We start from the raw sequence: 13,215 nt of genomic DNA on the forward strand, positions 1-13,215 counted from the left end.
ATTTTTACAGCTGCTGTTTTTTGTATCATATTTTTTGTTCCCTGCAACCAGTAAACTCCCCAGCATGTTATCCTACCGTGTTTCCCCGAAAATAAGCCCGGGTCTTATATTAATTTTGGCAACAAAAGACACAGTAGGGCTTATTTTCGGGGTAGGTCTTACCATGTGATGTGCTGTCTTCTCTCCCCCTCTCTCTCTCCCTGCCTGTCAAGAATCCCCAGTGTAAACTGAGTTAAAATGCTTGTAAAATCTTATAATCCACTCTATTACAGTATTATATAATGTACAATGTGTGTGTTTCTGTAATATAATTGTGCCAAATACCTTTGTTATAGTGCCATTCGGCGCTTCTGTGACCCGCTGGAGCTCTCTTCCCCGCAATTATATTACAGAAACACACACATTGTACATTATATAATACTGTAATAGAGTGGATTATAGGATGTTACAAACATTTTTAACTAGGGCTTATTTTCGGGGTAGAACTGCTCCGATGCTTCACCCGATACCTGGGCAGTCATGGGTGATCGGTGCGGCAGGGGAGTTACAAGCACTGATCTGCCCCCTTTTCAGCTGTTTTAGTGAAAGTTATACAGCGGTGATCAGTGCTTGTAACTTCCCCCAAAGCGGCACAGATCACCGCCGACTGTCCCCGTGCTGTCCCGCTCCGTGCAGCGCTTCCCCCTTTCATGCTCCGTGTAGCTCTCCCCCCTCCCGCGCAGCTCTCCTCCATCAATTTGTCAGGATGGAGAGCGGAGGTAGGGGCCGCTAAATACGGCTCCTACCTTTTCCGAATGAACAGAGACTCTGTCCATTCACATAACTGAGCATTGTAACGTGTGTTTACGATGCTTCAGTTTATGAATGGAGAGGAGCTTTTCTCCATTCATTTTAGCTGAGGCTGCAGAGAAAGGGACTGGGGAATCGGTGTCCTTAATCCCTTTCTCTGTCTCAGAGGGGAGATGTCAGAGGTCTGTTAAGACCCCTGATATGTCACCAAAGCCCCCCAACAGGGCTGAAAAAAAAAAAAAAAAAAAAAAAAAAATTGCAACAAAAATAAAAATAAAATGTAAATAAAATTAACCACACTGACAATCCACTCCTTGTGCTATACTTACATCAGAACAAAGACTAAGTAATTGGCAAAGGGTGGAATTGAAATAATCATCACCGGTGCTGCTTTAATAATATCTCTTCGGAACTAAGGAGACAGAGAAAGGCTATTTGGGGAAAAACCAAAACACAAAGGCAGATCTAAAGAAGATGACGACAAACACATCCAATCAAACCTAACTGATTTGTAATTATTAAGTCACAAATGTAAAAATTCAAAGTTAAACACTTCCTAGGACAGACCTTTACACTGCTTCCCTGCAGACAGCTATGGTCCCACACAGTAAAGCCGGCCATAGAGGATTCGAATCTCAGCCAGGTCAGCAAGAACCGGAAATGATTCAAAACATGTATGGGCAGGCTGAATGTACCCAAGTTGATCGATCCATCAACTTGGGTACAACCAGCCTGTCGGAATTTACCTGTGATTGCTAGCGGCTGTTAGAGGGGAGAACACAATAGCTCAGAGGGAGGGATTCCCCCATTTACACAAACTGTTTATGTTGGAATCAAGCAATTTTCTTTCCTGCAACCTGAGGGAAATTATATTTGTACAACGGTTTGTTAAACAGATTTTTAATAAAGAAACACACTAAAATAATTATAAAATGTATAAGTGATTTTGCGCTATTCCTTTGTGAATAAACATACAAATATAAAAAACGTGTCCAATATATGTATAGTATTAATAACAACAAAAAAACAAAGGTACCAAATGTGATTGCTACCCAAAACATAATGTCTAATAGGCAGATGGAAATCAAGTACTCAAGTATTAACCGAGGATCAGTCCTTTTAAGGAATACTCACACTAACACCTTAGTGCTCACAGAACTCTCGCCTCATAACAAGAGCCTTTGATCAAATTCCAATATGTGGTTAGTGATCCTTCCTCACAGAACCTTTTTCGCATCTCCTCTGTCTACAAACAAGGAACCCGGCTCCAGTTCCATATGTGGGGATGAAATAGACAATATGCCTCCAATGTTGTAATACGTTTAAAATGAAGCCATTTATTTAGGAGACAATGACATGCTTACATCAGAGCAAATAAATAAATAAATCGCATGGAATTGTAAAAACCACCTCTATCGTGACTTCTGGTCCGCTGTGTGCTCCGGCCATGCCCTACACGTTACGTCACCTGAATTCCTCAGGGTTCCCCTGAGGAAGTCATGTAACGCATAAGGCGTGGCCAGAAGTGACGCGAGAGGCGAATAACGCAGTTTTTACAATTCAATGCGCTTTTTATTTTGCTTTGATGTAAGCATGTCATCTTTTAAATAAATGTATTTTTTTTTTTTTTTTTACATATTACACCATTGGAGGCATATTGTCCATTTCATCTCCTCATATGGAACTGGAGCCTGGATCCTTGTTTGTAGACAAAGGAGATACGGAGGAGGTTCTGGGAGGAAGGATCACTAACCCCATATTGAAATTATATCAAAGGCTCTTGATGTGGCTATGAGGTGAGAGTTCTGTGAGCACTGAGGTGTTGGTGTAAGTACAAAGAATTTGTAGGAGTATTTCTTTAAAAGGACTGATCAATACTTGATTCCCATCAGCCAATTGGACATTGTATGTTTGGATAACAATCACATTTGGTTTCTGGATTGTTTATTTACACTATACATTATTGGACATGTTCACATTGTACATTTATTCACCGATTTTCTGAAATTTTACTTTATGCATGTGTAGTTGTGAACACATTAGGTATTGCAGCAATTCCTCTGAAGTCACTTGTGTTTATTCACGTTTTCAGTACAAAGTAGTGCAGGGGATTATTAACATTCAACCCATTGTACTAAAATAATTATAATATCCATTTTTTTGTAATCTAAATAAAATAAAAAATTAATAATAAATAAAAAAGAGGCTGCATTGTGTCAAGCCTCTATGACACTTTTCATAAATTCCCTTTATACATTTCCAAGGATGTCCAATACTGAACTGAAAAATAACTACACTCACATTGCAAGAAATGTAAGAAAAATTGGTTCTCTTTTAACCCCTTCCCGACCGCCGCATGTATATATACACACACGTCGGCAGAATGGCACGTACAGGCACATTGGCGTACCTGTACTTCCCTGCCTTCTAGCGGGTGGGGGGGTTCGATCGGGACCCCCCCCCCGCTACATGCGGCGGTCGGATTCCCTCGGGGAGCGATCCGGGACGACGGCGCGGCTATTCAGTTATAGCCGCTCCGTCGCGATCGCTCCCCGGAGCTGAAGAACGGGGAGAGCCTTATGTAAACACGGCTTCCCCGTGCTTCACTATGGCGGCTGCATCGATCGAGTGATCCCTTATATAGGGAGACTCGATCAATGATATCAGTCCTACAGCCACACCCCCCTACAGTTGTAAACACACACTAGGTGAACACTAAATCCTACAGCGCCCCCTATGGTTAACTCCAAACTGCAACTGTCATTTTCACAATAAACAATGCAATTTAAATGCATTTTTTGCTGTGAAAATGACAATGGTCCCAAAAATGTGTCAAAATTGTCCGAAGTGTCCGCCATAATGTCGCAGTCACAAAAAAAAAAAAAATCGCTGATCGCCGCCATTAGTAGTAAAAAAAATAAAAAATTCATAAAAATGCAATAAAACTATCCCCTATTTTGTAAATGCTATAAATTTTGCGCAAACCAATCGATAAACGCTTATTGCGATTTTTTTTACCAAAAATAGGTAGAAGAATACATATCGGCCTAAACTGAGAAAAAATAATTTATATACGTTTTTGGGGGATATTTATTATAGCAAAAAGTAAAAAATATTGCATTTTTTTCAAAACTGTCGCTCTATTTTTGTTTATAGCGCAAAAAATAAAAACCGCAGAGGTGACCAAATACCACCAAAAGAAAGCTCTATTTGTGGGGAAAAAAGGACGCCAATTTTGTTTGGGAGCCACGTTGCACGAAATTGTCTGTTAAAGCGACGCAGTGCCGAATTGTAAAAACCCCTTGGGTCATGTAGCAGCATATTGGTCCGGTCCTTAAGTGGTTAAAGCCTTCACGTTAGACTGGGGTCCTACTTTATATCTATTCTCTGCAATGTGAAATCCCTGTTAAGGGTTAAAAAAACAACAACTGTTGTATTGAGTACACAAACATACCTGTCTCAGTTTCTCCATTTCTCTGTAAGGTAGTTGGTAATATTTTAATCCCCGACTTCTCATATTCATCTTGATCATGTGTACATCTTTTCCATCTACCAACAACATCCGTAAACCTGTAGAGAAGAAGAAGGACAAGGTCACTTACTCATTGTGACAAGACCGGGGACCGGCAGAACTGATATGAAGACAAAAGCCAAAGTCTACAAATAATAAAGGAAGGTCAATTATTTTAAGTCAACCACACACATTAATAGGACAACAGTTAAAGTAGAACTAAAAAGGTGCAACCCCCCCCCCCCCCCATTTTGGATAGCGCAAGGGAGGGTTATAACCCCTGTCAGATTTTTTTTCGACATCTGTGTCCCATTTTGTGGATTTCCCTTCACTTCCTATCCCATAACCAAACTGTAAATCTCTGCAAATTAAGGGAATTCCTTGGGGACCCCCAGGTCACCAGAACTAGTGTCCCCATTAGAAGGTTTAGCCGCTGTTATTTTTCTAGGGACAACCCTAAATCTGGAATTGACTTTTACTGATAATGGTAAGCAAGACAGAGAGGGTGAATCTCCTTAACCACTTAAGACCCGGATTATGCAGGTCAAGGACCTTGACCCTTTTTGCGATTCGACACTGCGTCGTTTTAACTGACAATTGCGCAGTTGTGCGACGTGGCTCCCAAACAAAATTGGCGTGGTTTTTTCCCCACAAATAGAGCATTATTTTGGTGGTATTTGATCACCTCTGCAGTTTTTATTTTTTGCGCTTTAAACAAAAATAGAGCGTAAATTTAGAAAAAAAAATGCAATATTTTTTACTTTTTGCTATAATAAACATCCCAAAAAAAGATAAAATGTTTTTTTTCCTCAGTTTAGGCCAATACGTATTCTACCAATTTTTGTTAAAAAAAATAAAAAATATCGCAATAAGCGTTTATCGATTGGTTTGCGGAAAATTTATAGCGTTTACAAAATAGGGGATAGTTTTATGGCATTTTTATTATTAATTTTTTTTTACTCGACCTCAAACCAAGGAAGCGCATTGCCCGGGGTCGGCAACCCATCGTGATCCGGGCTTGCCCACCCACCATCCCAGAGCATATAGAGCCAGTGGAGGAAGTAAGTGGCCATGGAGAGAGCAGGAGCCGCATAAGCCAATGCTTCCTCTGTAGCATCGGGACCTGTACCAGGCGGAGGGATATCAAGTGTTTTTACAGTAGACCGAACCCGACCCCCCCCCCCCCCCCCCCCCCAACCACTGGTGTAGCATCAAGGGTCCACCCCATGCTCAAGAGTCTCTGTGCAGCTTCCGTCACATTCTGTTTTAAACTTGGGCAGAAGAATGGCATAAACCGGAACCAATCCTCTCCATCTTCCTACTGCAACCACTGAAAGCTAGCTTCTCCTCCTCTCCCTCCAGCGGCTGCAGGAAGAAAATGTTGGTGTGACATTATGGTGGACACATCGGACAATTTTGACACATTTTTGGGACCATTGTCATTTTCACAACGAAAAGTGCTATAAAAATGCACCAATTACTGTGAAAATGCCATTGCAATTTAGGAGTTAACCACTAGGGGGCTCTGAAGGGGTTAGGTGTGACCTCATATGTGTTTCTAACTGTAGGGGGGCGGGCTGGACATGTGACGTCAGTGATCGTCTCTCCCTATATCAGGAAACAGACTATCACTGACATTGCCACAATGAAGAATGGGGAAAGTGTGTTTACACACACACCTCTCCCCGTTCTTCAGCTCCTGTGACCGATTGCGGGACACCGGCGGCGATCGGGTCTGAGGGTTCCGTGTTCGCGGAGCTTCGGACCGGGTCGCGAGCGCGCCGCCGGCAGCGTGCTCGCGGCTGGGCTCTTAAAGAGGACGTACAGGTACGTGCTTGTGCCCAGCCGTATATCGGCGTGAAGGGGTCCTTGAGTGTTTAACGGTGGCACAGACAGCAATAAAAACTGATAGGCGTTCTAATCCCTCCCCACTCTTTTCAAAACTAAAGAAAAAGTTTTGCCTTTAGTTACATGTTAAACACTTTCTTCCAGCAATGTACTCAAGCATGATGTGAATATTTACCTTTCGTAAAAGTAGAATATAATGTATAAAATTTGGGGAACTTTCTTTCCAAAAATTGCTCATATCTTGTATTCAGTTGTCTGGCCTTCAAAGACAAAATGGATAAAATGCTTTGTGGCTTCTGGTTTGTTGACAGATGGCATTGCTGGTACCTGGGAAAATAATGAATTGTATTTGTTGTTAGTAGTGAAGACCGTGATCACACACACACACACACGTTTTTTGGCAATTTTTTTTTGCATAGGTATAAGCCACATGAGTGGCTAAAGGGTGCCTTACAGATAAAAAGATTCAGGGCTGTGCACCAGCATTGATTTCACATTGGGACACGGCAGTTGTGTCCATGCAGCCACTTGTCCCAATACACATCTATGGGATGTGTCAGCAACAGACCTGCACAGGGCACTAAACCAATTGCCCCACGTGAACGAGGCCTTACACATGATTTGGGAATCTGACCGATGGCTTTTCTGGCCCCATGCAATTCTGCAGCTAATCATCCACAGAATGGCGTTGAGTCCAGAGTCCACATCTAAACACTGCAGCCTATCCGTGCTCATTCATCCAGCTTAATGAAGCTTTATGGCAGGGGTGCTCAACCTGTGGCCCTCCGATGTGGCAGTCGACCTCAAACCAGGGAAGCGCATGCCCGGGGTCGGCAACCCATCGTGATCTAGGCTTGCCCACCCACCATCCCAGAGCATATAGAGCCAGTGGAGGAAGTGGCCATGGAGAGAGCAGGAGCCGCATAAGCCAATGCTTCCTCTGTAGCATCGGGACCTGTACCAGGCGGAGGGATATCAAGTGTTTTTACAGTAGACCGACCCTGACCCCCCCAACCACTGGTGTAGCATCAAGGGTCCACCCCATGCTCCAGTCTCTGTGCAGCTTCCGTCACATTCTGTTTTAAACTTGGGCAGAAGAATGGCATAAACCGGAACCAATCCTCTCCATCTTCCTACTGCAACCACTGAAAGCTAGCTTCTCCTCCTCTCCCTCCAGCGGCTGCAGGAAGAAAATGTTCATTAAGATATTTAAAATAAAAAAATTCTGAACCATTTAATTTCATAGTGGCCATTGGCCAGTAACCACTTAAGTGGCCCTTGCGCTTTATCAGAGAAGAGACATGCAATGTGATGAAATACACCCACCTGCCCGCTCACAGTCTATGGCATGTAAATTGAGCTGCATATGTGCAGGAGTTATGTTACCTTGAGCTGGCCAATAGAGATACCTGAAGATTGACACCCGGGAAAAAGATGCCAGCGATGGCGAGGGACCCAGGCTGTTAGGCTCGATTCACATCTATGCATGTTGCTTTTGAGCATTTCTGCAGTTCTTTCTGCTTTTTTTTTTTTGCGATTTTGCTGTAATTTGCGTTTTGTTTGCTTTACAGTCACAAAAAAAAAAAATAAAAAAAACGCACAAAATGCAATTTGCAGGAAAAACACAGTACCACCGTACTTGCGCGTTTGGATGCAGGTCCATTTAAGTCTATTTAAAAAAAAATAAAAATAAAACTGTCTGTAGCTGAGGCCACTGGATGTGCAGTATAAACTGTCTGTAGCTGAGGCCACATAGAGCAATACCACATTGTGTTCCGGGTGTGAGCGAGACCTTCCTGTCTCATACCCGGAACATAATAAGAGTCTGAACGGTGCTCGACCATTCAAGGAAAGCAATGAATACATAGCTTCCTCTGATTGGCTGAACCAGAGGTTGTGACATCATCAGCCTGAGGAAGCGTTGTATTCATTGCTAGAATATGTAGCTTTGAATGGCTGAGCGCTGCTCAGATAGTGTGTTCCAGGTATGAGACTGGAAGTCATGGCTCCAAACCCAGAACACAGTGTGGTATTGCTGTATGTGGCCTCAGCTAAGTAAAACATTGGACAGAGGCGTGGCTGTGGACGTGGTATACTTGGATTTTGCAAAAGCGTTCGATACAGTACCCCACACACGGCTCATGTGTAAGGTAAAGTCTACAGGCTTAGATATATCAGTGTAGTGGTCAATGATTTTTACTCTGAATGGTCCAGGGCAGGGGTGTCAAACTGGTGGCCCTCCAGCTGTTGCAAAACTACAAGTCCCATGAGGCATTGCAAGGCTAACAGTTACAAGCATGACTCCCACAGGCAGAGACATGATGCGACTTGTAGTTTCGGAACAGCTGGAGGGCCGCCAGTTTGACACCCCTGGTCCAGGGTTATCAGTGGTGTACCCCAAGGTTCAGTGCTGGGACCCTTACTTTTTAATATCTTTATAAATGATATTGGGTCTGAGATCAAAAGTAACATTTCTGTCTTTGCAGATGACACCAAGCTATGCAGTGGAATAACGTCCTTACAGGATGTCTTCAATTCACAAGCCGACCTCAATGCTCTGTCTGATTGGGCGACTAAGTGGCAGATGAGGTTTAATGTTGATAAATGTAAAGTTATGCACTTGGGGGCTAAGAATATGCATGCATCATACATACTAGGGGGCGGATCTGGGGGTTTAGTAAATCATAAGCTCAATAATATCATGCAATGCTAAGCTGCGGTTTCCAAAGCGAGCAAAGTTATTTTCTTGTATTAAGAGAGGTATGGACTCCAGAGAGAGATATACCGTATTTATGTGTATAACACGCACCCTAACTTAAGAGGGAAGTTTCAGGAAAAAAATAATAATAATTTCCACGGCCCCCTGAGTATAACACAGTTTATACTCACTTTTTTACCCTGAAAAATAGAGTGTTATACGCCAATAAATACAGTAATTTTGCCCCTGTACGAATCATTAGTAAGACCCCATCTGGAATTTGCAGTTCAGTTTTGGGCACTAGTTCTCAAAAAGGATATTGGGGAACTGGAGAAAGTGCAGAGAAGGGCAACCAAACTGATAAGAGGAATGGAGGAGCTCAGCTATAGGGGAAGATTAGAGGAACTGAATTTATTCTCTGTTGAGAAGAGGAGAATAAGGGGGGATATGATCGACATGCACAAATATATAAGGGGTCCATATAGTGACCTTGGTGTTGAGTTATTCACTTTACGGTCAACACAAAAGACAAGGGGGCACTCTTTATGTCTAGAGGAAAAGAGATTTCATCTCCAAAACACAGAAAGATTTCTTCACAGTAAAGCCGCGTACACACGATCGGTTTGTCTGATGAAAACAGACCAATGGACTGTTTTCATCGGACAAACCGATTGTGTGTGGGCCCCATCGTTTTTTTTAACATTGGTGCAAAAAAATAGAACATGTTTTACATTTTTCCTATGGATAAAAAAAACGATAGAAAAATCCGATCGTCTGTGTGGAACGCCATCGGACAAAAATCCACGCAAGTCGACGCATGCTCGGAAGCATTGAACTTCATTTTTTTTGGTTCGTCGTAGTGTTGTACGTCACCGCGTTTTGGCACGGTCGGATTTTTGACTGATAGTGTATAGGCAAGACTGATGAAAGTCAGCTTCATCAGATATCCGACGAAAAAATCCATCGGATTAGATTCCATCAGATATCCAATCGTGTGTACGGGGCTTAAGAGCTGTGAAAATGTGGAACAGACTCCCTCCAGAGGTGGTTCTGGCCAGCTCAGTAGATTTCTTTAACCACTTGACCACCAGGCACGTAAACCCATTTAATAACCAGACCAATTTTCAGCTTTCGGTGCTCTCACAATTTGAATGACAATTACTCAGTCATACAACATTGTACCCAAATGAAATTTTCGTCCTTTTTTTCACACAAATAGAGCTTTCTTTTGGTGGTATTTAATCACCGTTGGGTTTTTTATTTTTTGCGCTATAAGAGAAAAAAGACTGAAAATTCTGTAAAAAAAAATAATTTTTCTTTGTTTCTGTTATAAAATTTGGCAAATTTAGTATTTTTTCTTCAGTATTTTTATAAATGTGAAAGATGAAGTTACGCCGAGTAAATAGATACCCAACATGTCACCCTTCAAAATTGCACACGCTCGTGGAATGGCGCCAAACTTTGCTACTTAAAAATCCCCATAGACGACGTTGCAGGGTATTGTGGGGTATTGCGGAGTATTGTGGGGTATTGCGGAGTATTGCGGGGCATTGCGGGGTATTGCAGAGTATTTTGGGGTATTGCAGAGTGTGGGGGCATTGCAGAGTGTGGGGGTATTGCATAGTATGGGGGTATTGCATAGTATGGGGGTATTGCATAGTATGGGGGCATTGCATAGTATGGGGGCATTGCAGAGTATGGGGGCATTGCAGAGTATGGGGGCATTGCAGAGTATGGGGGCATTGCAGAGTATGGGGGCATTGCAGAGTATGGGGGCATTGCAGAGTATGGGGGCATTGCAGAGTATGGGGGCATTGCAGAGTATGGGGGCACTGCAGAGTATGGGGGCACTGCAGAGTATGGGGGTAATATTGCAGAGTATTGCACAGGGAGGGATGGATCTGTGACTGCATGTGTCACAGATACAGCCCGCAGCAGCAGCTGCTGCTGCTTCTGCTCTCTCCCCTCTCCTCTCTCACACTGTACCTCAGAGAGGAGAGGGAGGAACCGGCGTCATCACATGACGCCGGTTTGTTTACTAGTGATCGCTCCGTCATTGGACGGAGCGATCATGTGGTAAACCGCCGCTATCAGCCGCTACCGACTCCCGTGTGCGCGCCCCACAGGGCGCGCGATTCTAGGAGGACGTACATTGACGCCCTCCTAGAATTAAGCAACCGCCTTGTAGACGTATTTCGTCTATAGGGCGGTTGTTAAGTGGTTAAGAAAGGCCTGGATACTTTCCTAAATGTACATAACATAACGGAGTACTGACATTTATAGGTAAAGTTGATCCAGGGAAAATCCGATTGCCTCTCGGGGGATCAGGAAGGAATTTTTTCCCCTGCTGTAGCAAATTGGATCATGCTCTGCTGGGGTTTTTCCGCCTTCCTCTGGATCAGCTGTGGGTATAGAATTGGGTACTATATATGGGACTGTGTGATATTATTTTATAGTTGAACTGGATGGACTTGTGTCTTTTTTCAACCTATGTAACAGTTTTTTACAGCACATCCAGCGGCCTCACGTTAGTCTGGGCCAGCTTGGTAACAAATGAACTATATAAAGTGTAACAAAAGTTAGAGTGCAGCCAACAATGATGAGCTCAGACACGAGTCTGAACGCACCTAAGCTATCCTGCCGGGAAGTTGTGAAAGCCAATCATAGGTGACTGAGCAATTCCCCACATACTTGCAGCTGAGGGATGGGGAATGCTTCCGTCACTTAGATTGCAGGCGCTATAGCGTTAAAAATAGCGCCTGCAATCCACCCTTAAAAAGCTGCTCCATTGTGAAAGCCCTGTGCGCTAGCAGGACGGTAAAACAAGTCCTGCTAGCCGCATCTTTGGAGCGGTGTGTATACCGCTCCTCCACCGCTGCTGCCCATTGAAATCAATGGGACAGCGTGGGTATACCGCCATCAATGCGCTGCTTCAGCAGCGCATTGCAGGCAGTTTCAACCCTTTCTGGACCGCTAGCGGGGGTTAAATGTGCCCCGCTAGTGGCCGAAATGCACCGCAAATCCACCCATAGCGTCAGCGGTAAAAATATCGCTGTTTTACCGCTGACGCTATGGGCGGCTCAGTGTGAAGGGGGTCTTAAGATTGGCTGTTGGGCTGGTCAGCGTTCCATCAGGATAGCTCCAGTGGGTTTGGAGTCGCGACTACGCCTGAGATCATCTCTAATTGGTAAGTGTACGGCGCATTGAACAATCTTTTCCATCACTGATCGTATTTACTTGGACAAGGCTAGGATAACGCGGTCGTGGGTGCAAACAGCGCGTAAATCACACCTGTTCCCGCACCCATAAAGCGCTGCTCTTTTGCAGACACACAGACCGGCCATTTAATGTGAATGGAACCCCGCCTAAGCGGTTTTGGGTACCGGAAGTTCCCCAGGAGCAATATTATTGCGCAAATTCCCTGCAGCTGCGTTTTTAGGAAGATGCAGTGACCTTTTTCCTGCGTTTCCCCCAGATACTGCGGCTCATTCAAATGAATGGACTACTCTGAGCGTGAACGTGTGAGGCGCAGCGAGTGCATAGATGAGACCCTAGCATTAATCGCTCGTCAATACGATCGTATAGAAAATGATTCTGTGTATAGCCATTGTCCACCATTGGACAGATTCCCTGTCACCCCCTGCACACTATTCACCATGGTGAGGGGTGTTAGCAGCAGGTGCACTCATGATGGCGATCTAATGACACCCACCTACCCCCCTCCCCGCTACTCACAGCGTTATAACACATCTCATTAGTCGCCGGTCCCCCACATCCAACCCCGATCTGTACAGCGCCATGTTTGAGAAGGAGAGCCGCTGTTACCGCCTCAGTCATCGGCAAGGTCAGTAATGCACAGGTCACATGACAGGACAATGTGACAGGGCGGCCATGTTTGTTGAGGGCACGCAGCCTCTTCCCTGCTCTGAGGAGGATATGGTGTGCGGAGTGCCTGGTTGTCTAGGAGGGAGGGGGCTCCTCAGGTCCTGTAGCGAAAGTAGCAGGTCAAGGAAATGTCACCATTGCAAGGCTGAAGAGAGAATTAGTATGGTGTAGGGCGGCAATAACCGGCTTTTATAGCGCTTGTCTGTCAGCACCATTGTGAAATGAAGACTAGGTGTCTTTACCAGCCACAAGATGGCAACAGTGAGTTATAGGCGAACTATGGGCGCTGCTAGTGCTGGTCTGCTGAAAATGCTAAATTACCTGGCAGGTTGGTGACACAAAAACATATCTGCCTGGCAGCCAGTGAACTAACTAAGAAAAAGTGTCTACAGAACACTTTCATGACGGGTGTACTTTTGTAGAAAGGGCCCTGAATGGGATCCCCCACCCCCCACTTACTGGTAGCTATTATACACAGAAATAG

The 13,215-nt window shown here is 44.2% G+C and overlaps 1 protein-coding gene across 1 annotated transcript in view; it reads right to left on the reverse strand.

Moving 5' to 3' along the window:
* Positions 1-12,878, reverse strand: part of LETMD1 (LETM1 domain containing 1) — a 29,139-nt gene extending 16,261 nt beyond the window's left edge. Inside the window, exons 1-4 of the mRNA XM_040340850.1 lie at positions 12,582-12,878; positions 6,324-6,475; positions 4,244-4,359; positions 1,119-1,201 (exon numbers count right to left, since the gene is read on the reverse strand). Coding sequence (XP_040196784.1) covers positions 1,119-1,201; positions 4,244-4,359; positions 6,324-6,475; positions 12,582-12,646 — 416 coding nt within the window. The 5' untranslated portion in view covers positions 12,647-12,878. The remainder of the gene's footprint in view (positions 1-1,118; positions 1,202-4,243; positions 4,360-6,323; positions 6,476-12,581) is intronic.
* Between the last annotated feature and the right edge of the window lie 337 nt (positions 12,879-13,215).

This window comes from Rana temporaria, chromosome 2 (genome assembly GCF_905171775.1).
Source record: "Rana temporaria chromosome 2, aRanTem1.1, whole genome shotgun sequence".
NCBI classification, from domain to species: domain Eukaryota; kingdom Metazoa; phylum Chordata; class Amphibia; order Anura; family Ranidae; genus Rana; species Rana temporaria.